This window comes from Bison bison, unplaced genomic scaffold (genome assembly GCF_000754665.1).
Source record: "Bison bison bison isolate TAMUID 2011002044 unplaced genomic scaffold, Bison_UMD1.0 scf7180017864043, whole genome shotgun sequence".
NCBI classification, from domain to species: Eukaryota; Metazoa; Chordata; class Mammalia; order Artiodactyla; family Bovidae; genus Bison; species Bison bison.
In genome coordinates this window covers 8,105,523-8,124,384 of record NW_011494615.1, presented here as the reverse complement: position 1 = coordinate 8,124,384, position 18,862 = coordinate 8,105,523, and the positions used below count along the sequence as shown (strand labels likewise).

The 18,862-nt window shown below is 41.9% G+C and overlaps 1 protein-coding gene across 1 annotated transcript in view; it reads right to left on the bottom strand.

The window, feature by feature from the left end:
- The window catches only part of DYNC1LI1 (dynein, cytoplasmic 1, light intermediate chain 1), a 53,499-nt gene that overhangs the window by 11,419 nt on the left and 23,218 nt on the right, over window positions 1-18,862 (bottom strand). Inside the window, exons 3-6 of the mRNA XM_010835548.1 lie at window positions 6,461-6,577; window positions 5,509-5,739; window positions 3,284-3,453; window positions 1,033-1,126 (exon numbers count right to left, since the gene is read on the bottom strand). Coding sequence (XP_010833850.1) covers window positions 1,033-1,126; window positions 3,284-3,453; window positions 5,509-5,739; window positions 6,461-6,577 — 612 coding nt within the window. The remainder of the gene's footprint in view (window positions 1-1,032; window positions 1,127-3,283; window positions 3,454-5,508; window positions 5,740-6,460; window positions 6,578-18,862) is intronic.

Genomic DNA, 18,862 nt, shown 5'->3' with positions numbered 1-18,862 from the left:
GCCCTTTAATTCAACCCAACTAACCGTTATGTGGCATGAGAAGAGAAAGGGCAGCAGAGGACAAAGTCCTGAAGGAAAAGGGGGAAAGGGAGGCTCCCAGGGTCAAGCGATCTTATTCACTATTCGGCCAGGCTTTCTCCACGTGGTCAACGTGCACTAATGACGATGAAAACCTTTGGACGCTCTAAGCACGTGTCTGTCACTTACTCTTCCTATCTAGTCCTAATACCTATCATTTAGTCACTTTTCAGACCCACAAGCTTTGGTTCGGGAATGCAACTGCACCAAATCTGACCCAGGAGGGGCGAGTGAGCACACTTCTCCTTCAGTGCTCTCAAGCCATCTGCAGTTTTCAACAGGAAATTCTAAAAGCATTCACTCACTGATTCATTTTATCCTTTGCTTAGCTGTATATTCATTGGCTCATCTAATCCTTGCAACCTAGACTACACAAGATTCCTATGATTGATTTTCTAACCTTGTGATCATCAAAATTAACCCAGAAAGCTTTTTCAGAATTTAGCACAGATTTCTCCAGCCTTCCTTTTGAATGTTCCAATTCAGTTAACTTTTAGATGGGCAGAGCCAGATTTAAAAACCATTTAAAACCATTGCATCAGACTATGCAATGGAGATGAATGCATACTCTGGAGATGATTAACATACCAAACATATTAAAAATAAGAACACACAAACCCAAACACTGATCTTGCCCTACCACCCACCCCCAAGTAATGAACACCAGTTTTAAATGAGAATATTTACAATGCTAACTTGTTAGAATTTTCTGCATAAGTCTGAGAATTATTTTTCTTAATCATAGTACTTTAAACACATCAAATCAAAGTTACATATTTCAGTACTTGCTTTTGTATCTCAAAATACCAAGACACTTGGGAATTAAAATGAAATTTCTAACCAGAGGTAGGAAGATAAAAGTTTATAGAATTTCTAAGTTCATCAATTTACTCCTCAACTTAAATAAACAAACAGCTTAGAAATATTGCACCAACCAATGTACTAAAAGGATACACTGTAAACAAAACTTCCGGATATGTGACTGAATAAAATCAAAATGCTCATCTCTGTAGTCATGTTCTTTCTCCAACACACTAATGGCATCACACTAATGAGTTAAAATAATTTTAAGAAGAACAATATTAACTTTAAATAATAATATAATGATTTAAATTCAATTTTGGGTGGGAGAATATCACAAAACTACAACTCTGATATGGACCTAGAGTATCAATTACTCCTATCTGTCTAGAGACTTTTAGTCAGAGTCTTGAGACTAATGAATGCTTTCATTACTTAAAGAAGTACTGACTTCTATGATATACTGATCTCTTTGGTGATAAGAACACCAAAGAGAAAGTTTTGGTACATAAAGGAAGAGTAACAGGACAAGCTTATAAACGGCGGTTATACTTGTTAACTCAATGACTTACATTCTAGAACAAGTTCTCTAAAACACTCCGTATCTCCAGGGAGTCTGTACCACACACCATTTCCCCTTTGTTCCTCTGATTATCTGACAACTCTAAACTGACCTTCATTACTTTTCTGGTGCTTTTATTCACTCTCACTTCAATTTTACCAACAACAGAAAAGAGAAATTACAGGGTATTTCTGAAATGTCACCAGTTCAATCAAAGAAACAAATCTGATTTCTACTTGCAACAAAAAAATGTTAGGAAAAAAATTAAAGCATGTTCCAAACATGACATCCAAGTAACGTCACCAAAACTTCTGAATTGGAAGCTTATGAAATCTAAAAATGAACAAGTATTAATTTGGGGTCCAATCTGTCATTTTTTGTCATGCATATGTTTATCATAGAACGGTTTCCTTTATAAACAGCATATAAAATGTGGCATATTTGTCCATTCTATAGAACTGAGAGCATTTCAAATTATTAAAGATACATATAATTACTATAATGTCACTTGGCAAAACATGACAGTTTACTAAAGATATTTTTAACTGAACTATGAGGATGTGGCAAGTAACAGGCTGAACCTCAATGTCCAGGGTCTGTAAAATGAGCTGAGTAACCCATCTAATCTGAGACACACATTCTCCCACATCCACATATTGTAAAACCTCTTAAACTCAAGTAGAACTGATGGTGCCTTAGATTCTATGAAATACTATAAATGATCTCTTCTGGCTTGAAAATTTTATGAATCTATGACTCATCTGATACTGATTCAGGTCCCTTTTAAACTCAACATTTTTTTCATTAGAAAATAAGATCTTTTATGAGGCAATCTGCAGTGTAAAAACAGGAAAATAGCTGCCGATAAGCAGCTGTTTGCCAAACAAAATCAAAACAAGCCATACGCGAAAGGACTCTACTGGGAGAGCTTAGGCACAGGTTTACAGAAAAGGTACGAGCAACACTTCCAACTCCACCAGAATTACCATTTGAAAAGCAGGCAACAAATTTTGACTTAATTATTTTCAATCGTACCCCCATTCCTTTGTTATTGATAAGTTTTACTTTAAACTCTTCAAAAATTAAATATTTTAAAATTTATCATTTTTATCCGAAAGATGAATTCCATACCCTCTTTCAATTATATGCACAAATTTCACATTACTTTTTGATAATAATTTTAGATAGCAAAAGCGTTTATATGTTCTATCATTTTCTTAACTAGTTCGTGGCTTACTAAAGTAAAAACACACTACTTAAGACCAAATAGGTAGAAGATGAAGTATAAATTATTTTTTAAAGGAAATCTGATTTTATTATAAAGTGTATATATACAGTGACAGAATGAAATTAACAGAATTTTTATAATAGCAACCCTACCAGAATCTCTTTAATAAAAGGCTTTTGATAGATGCATATCAACTTTACATAACAAGCACTGATAAAAGTCTTTAAAATCAAGTCCATTCTACATACAAAATCTCCTAATATATCAAAATATCGGCATATATAACTCAATGCAGGAAAATATTTTACAAACTTGATAATCATCATCTTACCTGTAATTCTTTCTACTAAACTGACAATTTGAACTCTAATCAGAATTAGGAAAATGAAATTCAATCACAATAGAACATCTGAAGTAACACTTTCTTTCAAAGGAAACTACGATTTAGATCACAAGGTGAACATGTGAACAGCATTCAATATTTTTAACTATTATTTCTAGTCTGGAAGTTACCTAGAAAAACTAATGCGTCAACACCACAAGGAGCCTAGAAAATAAACAGCTGTTCATCCCGGGCCAACATCAGTAGCAGAACCTACAGGAAGCAGACTGACCTTTGTGCACACCACTAGTACTGGGACGCCCAAGTTCTGTGTAAGCGTGTCCGCACCCAGAGGCAAGAGCACGCTGTCATCTCTGTCTTCCTGTGACGCGGTACTTCTTCTCTGAGGGGAAGCTGGGAAATCTTCTCCTGGTTCTACATATTCTTGAAAATCTCTCACCACTGAAAATCAAAGGAAGGTAATTTAATACATAGTTTAGAAATAGCTTTTCATTTCACTAGGTAGTTTTTCTGCCATAATCTAGACATGTATTTTTTTTTTTCACTAGAGTTCGTACTTGGTCTTATAAGCAACAAAAAGGGTTTGAGAAATCTGCTTCAAAGACAGTACATAAACACTGGATGCTAGACCCACATTAATTATCAGGAGGCAGAACAAACGCTGAGTGGTTCCAAAGAGCGGGGTTCAATGCAGGCCTGGCTCATCTGGGCAAATTACTGTGGGCAAGTCACAACTGAGCTTTGTCCCTCTTCCTCTCTAACTCACAAAGGGCACTTGACAGATAAAGGAAAAGATAAATGTGTGTTGGGGGGGTCCACAATTTAAAAGACGGTTCCAGATGACTTTCTAATAGTAACTTCTCTCTAAACGTTTTATTCAGGTCTTTTTATCTAGGTCCAATCTTGAGCCGTATTTATTCTATCACTCCCATAAGAACTAATGAGGTATTACCAAAACTGATAAATTTTTAGAACATCTGCAAAACTATCAAAACCTTCACTTAAAAAAAAGCTACTGTGAGTATACCAAGGGCCTTAACAAAGTATACTCTGATTTAGTAATTCCTCGTCAAAGAATTCTTAAGGAACCAATGATAGATACACACAGGGATTTCTACAGGACTGATTTTCATGTTTAAAGGCAAAACGACAGCACAGGATAATAAGTGCATGAGGGAATGTTATACAGAATCACGGAGGAGGAAAACTCTCCTAACCGACATGGGGTCGGGAAGAGGGTGCCCTGGACAGCTGGCCGCGGCCCCTGCAGTACACAGGGGCACGGGCACACCTTTGCGCACGCGCGCTCAGTCGCTTCAGTCAGGTCCGACTCTGTGCAACCCCATGGACTGCGGCCTGACAGGCTCCTCCATCCACCGGGATTCTCCCAGGCAAGAATACTGGAGTGGGTTACCATGCCCTCCCCCAGGGGATCCTCCCGACCCAGGGATCAAATCCGTGGTATCTTCTGCATCACAGGTGAATTCTTTACCGCTGAGCTACCCGGGAAGCCCATGCACACCTCTACTGCCCTTCAAATAGGAGGCTGAAACCTCACAGTGGTTCTCAAATTTGAGCACGCACCAGAAGTTTCTCACTCAGAAGTCTACGGCAGGGCCTGAGAATATGTATTTCTAACAAACTCCCAGCTGTACTGTTGCCGGTCGTGGGACCACAGACTGAGAACCACCTTATGGCATAAACTTAGAGAGGCAGGAAAAAGCTCCATAGGCAATGGCCAAAAAGAAAAGAAAGTTATAGATTAAAAGCAGTTAGATATCTTTTTTAATGATTTAGGACATACATTCTCTTACGTTTCTACTGTTTCCATGCACATCAATTTCAGTAAGCTGTCAAATTTCCCCTAAAAGTTATCAGCTAACGACAGCAAAGAACAGCAGCATGCCATCTGTATATTTCCTTAAACGAAGTGCAACACCGACATATGAAGAGCTCTCAGTGAAATAAAGAATTGTGACAACTGGCTTACAACTTGTCAGAAACAACCCATATTATTTTCATAATTTCCATGAAAATTTCCAACTTACATGGGCACATACAAAATACATTATGTACTTCATAAACCATAAAACCAGCTTCACATCTTTATGTTATAGTGTTAACATCCTTATGGACATACTTCATTTTGACAAGGTTAATAAGATTGCTCCACTTATCAAGAAACTCAACTACTGAAAATGAGCAGCTGTAGAAAGATTCAGAATTTTTTATCCTGAAATACCGCTCTCCAAATGAACACATACGGCCTTTTGGCAAACAAGAAAGGGCATCTCTTCAGAAGAGTCTGCCATTATGCGTATGCTTCCAGTGTAAAGCTATATTAAAACTTAGCACGTCATCCAAACTGAATTTCAAAGGCAGTACTCACATTATGTTTCCATCATCAAATCTTTTTCAAACTCAAAAATTCCTAACAATTATGAAAGTCAACTAGGAAATTTTGTCTTCAAAATCTGTATTGTCTAGACTACTCACACTTTTGTTCCATTTCTTTCATTTCTTCAGGAGGAATTTTCAATTTGTCAATATGTTCTCTAACAACACTTGCCCATTTCTGTAAAGAATCCAAAGCAGTCCAAGGCTTTGACATGTCAACAACCAGCATAACTAGAGTGTCCTTCAGAGAAATGGCATCCAGTGAAAATTTAAGGAGGCCTTTGTGATATGGGTCTCCATCCAAGATCCATACATTGCATCTTGTTTGATCTGCAAAAGACAAAGAAGGTTACCACGGCAACAAGATAAAGTCATCTCATCATCCAACTCACAATACTACTTGGTATTCTAGGGCAGCTCCACAGGAGAGGTTTCCTTTGGCAAGGTTCAACTACTTAGGTGACGTCTACCAATTCAGTATATTCCTAATGAATATTCAAGAAAATGATTTAACTGCCAACACAGAAAATGAGCATCCTCTACTTCGAACTTCTCAATCCCAAACCACAGACTGAATCACTTGTTTCTATTCTTACCATCAGAAGATAGAGCCATGCATATTCAAGATATTATATACAAAAATGAGAAAGCAAGTGATCTACAGAAGACAAAAATGGCTGATCAGATGAAAAAAGCTGGGAAGTATATGACATTTTCTTGTCAAAAAATGAGAAGACAGAAAAACGAGGGCAAAATATTCACAAAACACTCTTATTTCACTAAACAGGAGAGAAATGGAACTTAAAAACTGAGATTCTTCAAGGTCAGCGAGAAAGCTGAAGTTCACATACCAATACCTTAAGATGTTTAAAAATACCACCATATGAATCCCAATCCCAAACCCTAAACTATTCACTGACTGGCATGAGATAGTACGAATCCTGGTAAAATAAATGACACTAAGCAAAGTCAAAGACCAATATTCATATGGACAGCAGCGCAACTTGAAGAAAGACACCAGGAAAATTAATTACAAGTGAACGACACTCACCGTCCCTGTCTTCATCATGAACATTTAAATACAGATATTCCAATCCTCTTCCTTTCTTGTACTCCTCTATTCCCTGAATTTTTCTTATTAAGCTTGTTTTTCCAGCCCCATCTTCACCTGTAAAAAGGACAGATCTTTAAAATCATAATATGGACTATTTAAGGATGCTTTCTAGTGTGCTGAGTGAAAAACCCAATTGGAACTAGCTTCAACCAAGAGGGTAATTTGCCAGATGAGTAGGTAACTGTACAGGAGAAGATGCAGACTTCACCTCCATGATTCTCTCTCCATTATCTCCACTCCTCTTGTTAAGCCTCTATTTCTTCTATTACGAATGATCTCCTCTGTGGCTATCTTTTAAGAAGCTCAACTTTTACACCATCCTCATTCAAGCTACAAGGAATAAAAGACTCTCTCTGTCATTTTCCAGTCTGAAGACTCTCAGGTAAAGACTTTTAGTTGGTCCAGCTGGCATCATGTGCACACACCCAAGGGCCACTCATGAAGGAAGGGTCATAGGTAAAAACTGACCAGGGCAGGGACCTGTGACTGACCTCACCCAAATAAGGAAGCCATAAGAAATACGTAGCAAAGGAGAGGGGTGAGTAACTTAGGGGTAGTGAGTTGAGTAAGAACAAGGGTAGAGAGAATGTAGAATAGACAAAAACTGTAGGCTTAAAAAATATTAATAGCAAGAAATCATGTGACTTAAACCTGGCACAAATTTCAGAAGCTTAAAACTAGGCCAGCTATTTGATGGTTTGGTGGGAGGTTTTTTTTAAAAAGCTTTTTTTTTTAATATTGGGGCTTCCCTGGTGGCTCAGATGGTAAAGTGTCTGCCTGCAGTGTGGGAGAGCCAGGTTTGATCGGCAACCCACTCCAGGACACTTGCCTGGAAAATTGCATGGTTGGACACAACTGAGCAACTTTACTTACACTTTCTTTAAATACTACATGTTACTATTTCATGGACCTCTTTTGTTATTGGCAATATCATGTTATTAGTACTTAATAAAAGTGAGTTTCTTGGATCTAAGGACTTATTTCTACAGATTCATGAGTTCTCTGAGAATTTCAAAATTATTTTTAACTTTCATGTTGAGCATTTAAGAAACTATATATATATATCCTGGATTTTCTAGCTATCTTTAACTGTCAAAGCTGTCAAGAAACTGCAGTAGCCACCTGTGCACTGGTGTTTATCATTCTACTGGTGCCAAGCTAAGGCCAAGGGACGCAGACAGAACAGAGCAGAGAGTGGCCACAGGGGCAAGCCAAACTCACAACAAAGTGTCCCAGGGAAGTCAATGCTGTTCTCAATCGCACTGCTCCTATTGGTTTTAAACCATTTCTCAACACTTCACAGCAGTAAGTGCAGCCTTTGCTATTGTTCAGTTGCTTCAGTCGTGTCCCACTCTTTGGGACCCCGTGGACTGTAGCCCGCCAGGCTCCTCTGTCCATAGGATTTTCCAGGCAAGAATACTGGAGTGAGTTGCCATTTCCTACTCTAGGGCATCTTCCCCACGCAGGAACCGAACCTGTGTCTCCTGCATTTCAAGTGGATTCTTTACTGCTGAGCCACCAGGGAAGCCAGTATTTAAACAAGTGCTTGGGGAAAAAACCTGTATTTAAATAGATGCATGGAAGAAAACTATTTTCAGGAGACCAGTAAGTGTAGCCTTAACTAAGCAATAAAGAACTTGTCATTAAAAAGAGTACTTATTTTTCAGCACTATTTTTGCAGTAAACTATTAAAGATCCACCAAGGGAATTTGCTGGTGGTCCACTGTTTAGGACTCAGTGCTTCCCCTCCTGAAGCTGGATTCAATCCCTGGTCAGGGAACTAAGATCCCACAAGCCACGTGGTGCAGACAAAACAACAAAATAAAGAGTCCATCAAAATAACAAACTGGGTTGAAAACAGTAATAACTATGATAATGACATGCATTCTGTGATAATCACACTTAAAATAGAAATCACAAATTCAACCAGTGAAAATGAAAACACAGACTTCAGTTTACTATTAAACTTATTTAATTTCAGCAAAATATCATTTGTTATACTGATTACTAATTTGAATGTTATCAGTTTTACAGTTCTTATGGCATTTACTTTATAATTTTTTTTGTTTGTTTGCATCGTGCAGCACGTGGGATTTTATCCCATCAGGGATCAAACCCACACCCTCTGCACTGAAAGTGTAGTCTTAACCACTGGACCGCCAGGGAAGTCTCTATATAATTTGCTTCTGTAGTTCAAGAACTATAAAACAAAACATAAGAATTTATATCTAGTCAACTAAGTGGGCACGAGCAACAGACATAAAACAGTCTAAATCATAGTGAGATCTAGGAAAACTTGCTTTTAAAGAGGGCCTTGGCAAGATCAGAGGATTTTTAAGGCTGTGAGACTATTCTGTGCGGCACTATAATAGTAGATACAAGTCATCAGGCACTATATTTTCAAAGTACATAAAAACAGGCAGTAAGTAGTCAGGTAAAACTTCACTTAATATGACCCAGGATTTAGCTTATCTCTTTAATTTCCATTTTAGATGTTAGAAATTGAAAGGGTATGTTTAGAAGAGTCAAAAAACTTGAGTTGGTTTCAACTTTTTTTAAACGTTTCAAATATATATTTTCTATATAAACATTTCTGAATAAAAAATACATATACTTGTAGATGATCTTAAGCATAAACAAAAAGAATAAAATCACAGCAACATCAGTTAGAAACAATCACTGATAATTTGGTCATCTACGGTGAGATGACGAGTGTTTCCTTAAGCTGTAAGTTTCTGTCTCCTTTTAGTTTATCTAACTGTAAAGGCTTGTAAGTAGTATCAGGTCAGAACTCCAAATTCATGACACTGTTAGGTAGTTAGAATAGGAAAACGGACTCCAAAATGGCGGTGGCTAAAAGACAAAGAAAGGAAAAGCCCAAGAAAATGAACGAAAGAAAATCCGAGGACCAGAGTGAGACCTCGGGTGGAACAAACAGCCCTCCTGGCTAGCCCATTTTACACACAGCAGGCTCGGGTGAGAAGAAGGAACATATAAAAAGAGGAGCCAAACTGAGCCCCTCTCTTCTTTTGGGTCGGCCCGCCTCACACCTCAAGGATGTATGTTCCTTTGCTTACCAAATAAAACTGAGCTGTAACCGAGCCGTAACACCAGTCAGCCATTTCACATTTTTGGTGCAGTGAGACAGAACCAAGGAAATTACACACTCCCCTGACATATCAACAAATATTATCAATTGTGGGACTTTCCCTAGCAGTCTAGTGGTTAAGAGGACAGTGAAGATACCAAGAATCGACTCAGTGGAAAAGACCCTGATGCTGGGAAAGATTGAAGGCAAAAGGAGAAGGGGACGACAGAGGATGAGATGGTTGGATGGCATCACCGACTCAACAGACAGGAGTCTGAGCAAGCTCTGGGAGACAGAGGAGGACAGAGGAGCTTGGCATGCTGCAGTTCATGGGGTTGCAAAGAGTCAGACACGACTTAGCCAGCGAACAGCAACAACTAGTGGTTAAGACTGCACTTCCGATACAGGGGGCACAGGTTCAATCCCTGGTCAGGGTACTGAGATTCCACATGCCGTGCGGAGAAGTCAAATAAATGAATTAAACACACACACACACACACATATATATACTGTCAATCATAAGGACATAGGCTTACGATTCTAAGTTCTTGCAGCCATCACTATAGCGTGGCTGTTTCCTTTTTCTGAGGTCTGTAGACAAGTGGAAGGGCTCTCCCTCACTTTTGTGAGATCGGAGTTTGTTTACCATCATTCACTTCACTGGATTAATGATTCTCAAAAATGCATCAGACTCCCCTGGGGGGCCTGTTAAAACACACTGCTGGGCCTCGCCTCCTGGCTTCCTGGTTCAGTAAGCCTGGGGTGGGGCCCACACATCTGCATTTCTAACAAGCTCCCAGTGTTGCTGATGCTGCTGGTCCAAGGACCACACTTTGAGAACCGCTGCATAGACATTTACTACACTAAGCCAAGCACTAGGAATACAGAGATCCACGGTCAAAGATGCTGTCCTACGAGCTCATAAACTGGAGAGGGGAAAACAAGCAGAAGAGGAGTTCAAGATGCTGTCATCAGGACTACAGCAGAGATGGGCAACAACCAGGAAGCCAGCCCAAAGGAAGACTCTGGTTTTGCCTGGAAGTCAAAAAGGGTTTTGAAGAGAAGGTAATATTTCAGTCAAACCTTGTAGTGTTCATGAACCATACTGAGTTACTCTCTCCAAGAAGTAGGGAAACACATCTAGAACCTGGAGGCAAAGAAGTGTCCTTCTAGAAAAGACAGATAATTTGAATGCAAGAAATGTAGGATGTGAGGAAGAAAGGGGCCAGAAAGTGAGCACAAAGAGGGAATGCAAGATTATGAAGGGCATCCTACACCAGTCTGAGATAGACGTTATCCTGAAGAGTCCCTGGTGGTATTTAGGCATTTTAGAAAGACTGCTATCGCAAAAGTGTGGCAGGGTGACTGAAAAGGTAAGTTTGAGAGTAAGAAGACTAGATACAGTAAGTCCCCTACATACAAACCTGCAAGTTGCAAACTTTCAAAAACGTGAGTGTGCCTTCCATCAACATCAGGCATGAGTGAAACTGCAGCTTGCTCTGTCTCCCGTCGCTAACATCCTTCAGGTCTACCTACCATCTCCCACGTCCTTTCCCTCCTCCAGTCAGTAACTCTTATTGCCTCCTCACTCAATGCCAGACCCTGCGTGCCAGCTGCTGCGCTGCACTACTGTACAAGGTGGCAAGGATTAGTCGCTCGGTCGTGTCCGACTCTCTTCGACCCCATGGACTGTAGCCTGCCAGGCTCCTCTGTCCATGGGATTTTTCCAGGCAAGAATACTGGAGTGGGGTGCTATTTCCTTCTCCAGGGCATCTTCCCAACCCAGGGATTGAACCTGGGTCTCCTGCACTGCAGGCAAGGTACTGTACTGTAAGATTAAACGTTTTATTTTTTGTGTTTATTTTTTCCATACATATAGTTTGTGTGAAAAGTATTATAAACCTGTTACAGCGCAGTACTCTATAGACAATTTTGTTAGTTGGGTACCTAGGCTAACTCTGTTGGACTTAGGAACAAACTGAACTTATAAACGAGCTCTCAGAACAGAACTTGTTCATACGTAGGGGATTTAACCATACTAGACTATTAGTGGAATGCTGGCGAGACGCAGAGTCACGACTGATGCGACTCGGCGGCAGCAGCAGCAGCAAGAGGCAGGCCTGAACTAGCATATTACGGTCGGGGGTGAGGGCGGGGGTGGCAGCTGGACTCAAAGGCTGCACTGCTGGGAGTTGGCAGAGAGGGAAAGGAGACACAGAAGGCAGAGAAGCCTGTCCCTTGCCCCACCCTCTGCTGTGCTCCCACCTGCCTTCAGTGGTCGGCCCTACATCTTCCTGGAAGGTTTCCAAACCACCCAACGTTTGTGTTCCCCAGGGTTCCTTCCTCAGACCCCTGCTCTCCTCACTCTACACACAATTCCAAGAGAATCTCCACACAAGACTTCAGTACCACCTATAATCTAGTGACTCTCAGATTTCCTTCCAGTCTCAGCTGCTCAACCACTTATTGTTCAAACCCATTTAGAGGTCCCATGAATAACTCACGGGGCAATATGCATAAAAGCAGTACTGTTATCTTGCCACCTAATTATTCATGTAACATTCCAACCTCAAGGCTTTGATCCACTGTTCCCTCCCATTTAGAACATACTCTCTTCAGAAATTTATGTTACGTTTGTTACCTAAGCTTCCTCCCAACCTCCCTCAAATATCATGTCCTCAGGTAAATTGTTCGTAACCACTGTATTTAAACTCACAAGCTTAGAGAAAAAAATAAGTCACAACCTCCCAACACTCCTGCTGTGTGTTTTATTTTTCTCCACTGAACTTACTAACAGAACATAGGTTTGTCTGTTTTTTTTGCTTAGTCACTCTATCACCCAAAACTCCGGAGGACCAGGCATTTTTGTGTGCTGATGACTGCTACATCCCGGTGCTTACTAACTCTTCACAATGGAAGGTATATTCCTAAGCCGCCTACAAAGCAGCCACTGATAAATTGTCACAAACAAGAAAAAATGTGGCAAAATAGTAATACAACTTTCACAAACCCCTGAGTGAAAGATACAAATTTTGTCCCCTTAACCAGGTACGGAGGGTTTTTAAACTTTATTATGTATTGAAAGTGAAAGTACCTCAGTCGTGTCTAACTCTTTTGCGACCCGACGGCCTATACAATCCGTGGAATTCTCCAGGCCAGAATATTGGAGTGGAGAGCTCTCCCCTTCTTCAGGGGATCTTGCCAACCCAGGGATCAAACGTCAGTCTCCCACGCTGTAGGCAGATTCATCACCAGCTGAGCTACCAGGGAAGCCCATGTATTACTATTTATTGTGTATTAATGGCTTTGAAATGCAAAAGCCTCAGAAGTTAGGATAGAAAAAGGATGAAATTTCAAGTTCATCACCATGTTTCTACGTAAGAAAAATTAAGACTGTCATCTACCTTTTTTCACCCACACTCTGAGCAGTCAGGACCACCGTAACTGCTGCTCCCATCTCTATGGAAGCAGCAGTGGCAGCAAATACCGATGGCCGATCTCACGCAGCTCGGTCAGTCCAGTCATCAGTCGTGTCCGACTCTCTGCAACCCGTGGACCGCAGCACGCCAGGCCTCCCTGTCCTTCACCCACTCCCGGAGTTCACTCAGACTCATGTCCATCTCGGCGGTGATGCCATCCAGCCATCTCATCCTCTGTCGTCCCCTTCTCCTCCTGCCCTCAATCCCTCCCAGCATCAGGGTCTCTTCCAATGAGTCAGTTCTTCGCATCAGGTGGCCAAAGTACTGGAGTTTCAGCTTCAGCATCAGTCCTTCCAATGAATATTCAGTATTGATTTCCTTTAGGATTGACTGGTTTGATCTCCTTGTAGTCCAAGGGACTCTCAAGAGTCTTCTCCAACACCACAGTTCAACAGCATCAATTCTTCAGCGCTCCACTCACATTATGGTCCATCTCTCACATCCATCATATGCATTTAACCAACAGTCTAATTCCAATATAACCACATCTCTGGGAGCATGATGATTACCTCCCATTTGAGGATACTAGGGTTCAGAACTGTTAAAATGTCTTATCCAAAGTCTCAAATAGTTAGGAAATGACAAGGTCAGGATCTGAAGTGATAAAAAAAACTTGAACTCCAAAACACCCTCTTTCCTTGGGACTTCCCTGGTGGTCCAGTGGCTATGACTCTGCGCTCCCAATACAGGGGACCTGGGTTCCATCCTTGGTTGGGAACCAGATCCCACATACTGCAACCAAGAGCTCACATGCCGTAACTAAAGATTCCAAGCATCACAACTAAGACCCAGTGCAGCCAAATAGATATTTTAAGTGTCCACTTTCCAATATACTACACACACACACACACACACACACACTAAATCTTCAGAAAACAAACATACTGCTTATTATTTCTGTCTTATGACAAAATAATAAAGTATTCCTGTTTCAGGGGCCATTTACTTTCAGAAGAAAGGCAATTTAAGCATTCCTCTCTCTCAACTGCCTTTGAGTGATGGGTGGTTCTGTTCCCACTCTCCTGATTCTACTCTAAGGACCACAAATGACGTTTGTTTTACTATACTGGAATTTCTTCTCTCCTGGAATTTTAGACCTTGGGGATCCATTTTATGAAAAATTTTACAACATTAAATTTGAAAAAGAGTATACTGTCAAATAAATGTAATATGATAAATATGGTAGAGATTTCCCCCCCACGGCCCCACCCTGGATTCTGAAATTTCTCATTTCTGGTAACAAATTACAAACGTTCACAATGAGAATAAGGAACATTAAATAAACACACACAGGCGATAACGAACTCCAATGACACCCTCTCTACTTACATGAGGGAACAGGCCAGGGCACACCCACAGACACTGTGGGGCATAGTGACAGCCGTCCCAGCCCCCCAGAGAAGGCAAGTCAACCTTCTCACAAGTGCGCTCCTGGGACTTCCCTGGCGGGATGGTACTTAGGAGTCCACCTGCCAACGCGGGGGTCACGAGAACTGAGCCTGCGTGCCACAAATGCTAAAGCCCGAGCACCCAGAGCCCAGGCTCTACAAGAACCACCACCACGACGAGCGCCTCCACCAGAGAACAGCCCCCGCCCGCCGTCACGGGAGAAAGCCCTCTCACAGCTACGAAGGCCCAGGACAACAAAAAGAACCTTTAAAAACAAGAATACTCTAAATCTAAGAGAGAAGATTCTCAGGATGTTTGAGGATGCACTTTGCTTGCTGAAATAAAATCTTTTCAGGAACAAAATTTCTCCCCTCATCAACATTAATGACATTTAGAAGTTAAACAGTTGGCTGAATAAGTAAATATTGATATTTTATACATTTTAAAATAAATCTTAAGCCTCAATTATAATGATCATTTTCTGCTGCTGTCCCTTTTGTTTAAAAAAAAAAAAAAACCACCTAAATGAACTCTGATATGATCTGTCTTGATGACAAATGTGGACAACTGAAAACAGATTTCCTAAAAAGAGCAATAAAGGCACATTGTAAACAAAACCTCATTTGTTCCCTAGTATTTCCAGAAAGCTCAACTGAGCCATTAGCAAACAGTCAGTCTTGTTCTAGGCTTATACCCATTTTCCAATCACATCCCATGCCAGACTGCTTTTTCTGTGTCTTAACCCACAGCCACCTCCCAGCTCTCTTCTCTCACTATATAAACCTACCACTCAAAAGTGAATATTCACGAAGTCATACCACACTCTAACCCATTCCACATTCTACAGCTGAGTAATCTTCCCAGAACAATCTTGCCACTCACTCTCTCAAGACCCTTAAAGGGATTCTAGTCAATAGTATTTAGAGGGAAATAAGGAGAAGGCAATGGCACCCCACTCCAGTACTCGAGTGGAGTAGCCTGGAAACGCCCATGGACGGAGGAGCCTGGTGGGCTGCAGTCCATGGGGTCACTAAGAGTCAGACACGACTGAGTTGACTTCACTTTCACTTTTCACTTTCATGCATTGCAGAAGGAAATGGCAACCCACTCCAGTGTTCTTGCCTGGAGAATCCCAGGGACGGGGGAGCCTGGTGGGCTGCCGTCTATGGGGTTGCACAGGGTCGGACACGACTGAAGTGACTTAGCAGCAGCAGAGGGAAATAAGCTAATGTGTGCAATTTACTCTGAAGTGAGTTTTTTCTTCATGGTTGCATGGTTATATGAAAAGGCAAAACAGTTCAATACTAATAGCAGACTTTGGTTTGGGTACATGAGCACTAACCGTAAACTTCCTTCACCTTTTCTGTTAAGTTTGGAATTCTCGTTAAGATGTCAGAAGAAAACCCTAAGGGTCTCCTGCCATCCTCACAGTACAGAGCCAAGAGTAGAGGTCACTGTCCCTTACAAAGCCCCCTGCCCTTTCCCGCCTCTCTCTCATCATGTCCTACCACGCGCACACGAGGCTCCAGCCGCTCACAACTTCTTCCAGGGCAGCAGAGAGGCCTCGCTCTCTAAAGCTCCACACGCGCTGTCACTTCTTTCTGGAACTCCCCCTCACCACACCTGGAGAGCCCTACCTTACCTGTCTGGTTTCAGCTCAGTGTCCTCTAGAGCCCCGCCTCCAGAAGTCGGGTTTAAGCAGCCTCCTTTGTACTTCCAACAACACTCGCTCATTTCATTGCAGTGCGTCAGCTTATCTGTTTCCTTCAGTGTGTCACATTTATCCCCTTCTTTCAACATCCTCTGAGCAAGTTCTTCTAACAGCAGCAGGGTATGAACTCCTCACGTTTAAGATGCTTACAGGAAAGAAATTATCCCATTCTTACCAGGCACTGTCCTTGCTGGCTCATCGAAACCAGGACTTCCCTGGTGGCACAGTAGACAAAAATTCGCCCGCCACTGTAGGTGACACAAGTTTGATCCCTGGTCCAGAAAGACTCCAGGTGCTGCAGAGTAACTAAGTCCATGCTCCACAACCCCTGAGCCCATGCTCTAGATCCTGCAAGTTGGTGCTGTTGAGCCTGTGTGTCGCAACTACTGAACCCACTGTGCCCAGAGACTGCACTCCACAACCAGAGAAGCCACTGCAACGAGAAGCCTGCACGCAACCAAGACTGGACCCCACTCTCTGCACCCAGAGAAGGCCTACACAGAGCAACGAAGATCCGGCACAGCCAAACATAAATACATAACACACACCAGGAACCGTGTCCCCGTCTCTTCAGGCTGCTCTAACAAAAAAACCATAGGCTGGGTGACTTTTCAACAAAAGACGTTTCTTTTCAACAGTTCTGGAGGCTGGGAAGTCCAGGGTCACGATGTTGGCATGTCTGTCTAGAAAGCCTGGCTTCCTGGGTCAGGAACAGTCTTCTCGCTGTGTACCCTCATGGCAGGAAGGGTGAGACAGCTCTCTGGCATTTCTTTCGTAAGCATGCCAATCCCATTCACGAGGGCTCCACCTTCATAAGCTAATCATCTGCCAAAGACCCCCATCTCCTAATGCCATCACACTGGGGTTAGAATCTCAACAAGAATTTGGGGGACACATTCACTCCACAGCATCAGTCCTGGTCACAGAAGATCCTTTACCAGCATCATCCTTTTTTGGTTGTGCTGCATCTCCCCGCTACACACGGGCTCTCTCTAGCTGTGCAGAGCAGCGGCTGCCCTCCAGTGGCAGGAGACGGGCTGCTCGCTGCGGTGGTGCTTCTGCTGAGGAGCACTGCTCTAGGCGCACGGGCTGCAGTAACGGCAGCCCGCAGGCTCCGGAGCTCGCAACAACGTTCTTATCTTACAACCACGTGGAGTCTCTATTTTCATAACTATACCTCATCTGTCATCGCTTATCTTGAGCCTTTACCACAATCTACTACGATGATTTACTATTACCTATAAAACTCTCATCAATAACAGATCATAAAAAATACCTCCTTCGCTAAACTTAGGAAAACTTTCCAGTCACTGTACAGAGTCATCAGTATTCAACTGCCTGGCTACAGCCAAGCTGAAATAAGTTTGAAGATACTAAGTCCATCATAAAACTTTCTTCTTTATTATGCAATTAGAAGGATCAAAGTGTTAAAATTCAGGATGCCTATCAGAATTGATAAGACATTTTAAATCATTTTTAATGGCCAAACTATCCAAGAAACAAGTCACTAACCTCCAAGTTATTTTTGGAAAACAAAACACAGAGCCTAAAAGAGTAAAATAAACGAAAAACTACATACACACTTCATTTTATACAATTAGCATCTTTAAAGTGGCAAGTAGGAGAATGGGGCCTGTGTGGCTTCAAACAACGCTGAAAGAACGCACCCACCTGTCATCTACGAACTTCAAGAAAGCCTTATCTTCACTTCCTTGGCCTTCAACTGGCGGCGAAACAGACACACCAGCATTAAGTGTGCCAGCCAAACAGGTTATGATCTGTAAACACACGCTTGTACAAGAGAGTTCCTCTTGAAACAGATTAAGATGAAAGTCCTTCTATAAAGCACTCCTTAGTGATGATGTAAAAATTATTCTCTAGTTTATCTAAACTTGCATTTACATACTAGATTTTCTTAGGGGTCATATTTTAAAAGAGTTCTGAAAACAAACCAGGAAATTCCCTGGTAGGCCAATGGTTAGGACTCCACGCTTTCACTGCCAGGCTCAATCCCTGGTCAGAGAAATAAAATCCCACAAGCCACAGGGCATGGCCAAAAAAAAAAAAAAAACTCCAAAAAACAAAACATAACTGGAACTTCCGAGAAAAGATGGCAGAGATTAAGGACATGAGTTTTCATCTTTTCTTATAAGAACACCAAAATCACAACAGCTGAAAAACCATTGACAAAAAAAGCCTGGAACCTACCTAAAAAGATAATTCTGCATCCATACACACAGCGGCAGCCACAATGACACAGCAGGAAGGGATACCATCATAATAACATCAGATCATATACCCGCAGGTGGGCAACCCACAAAATAGAAAACAATTAAAACCTGAGGTTCTCCCACAGGAGTGGAAGTTCTGAGCCCCACATCGGGCTCACCAGCCTGGGGATCTGAAAATGGGAGGAGGAGCCCCCAGGGGATCTGGCTTTGAAGGCCAGCAGACGCTGACGGCTGCAACTTCACAGGGCTGAAGGACACAGAAACTCTACTGTTAGCAGGCGCATGCAAAGTCTAGGCACACCAGGACACAGGGCGAAAAGCACTGGCCTCAAAAAGCCTGGGCCAGACACACGTGCTGGCATCGGAAGGTGTCCTGCAGAGACAAGGGGCGGCCGCGGCTCACGGCAGGGACAGACACTGGTGGAGGCAGTTCTGGGGAGT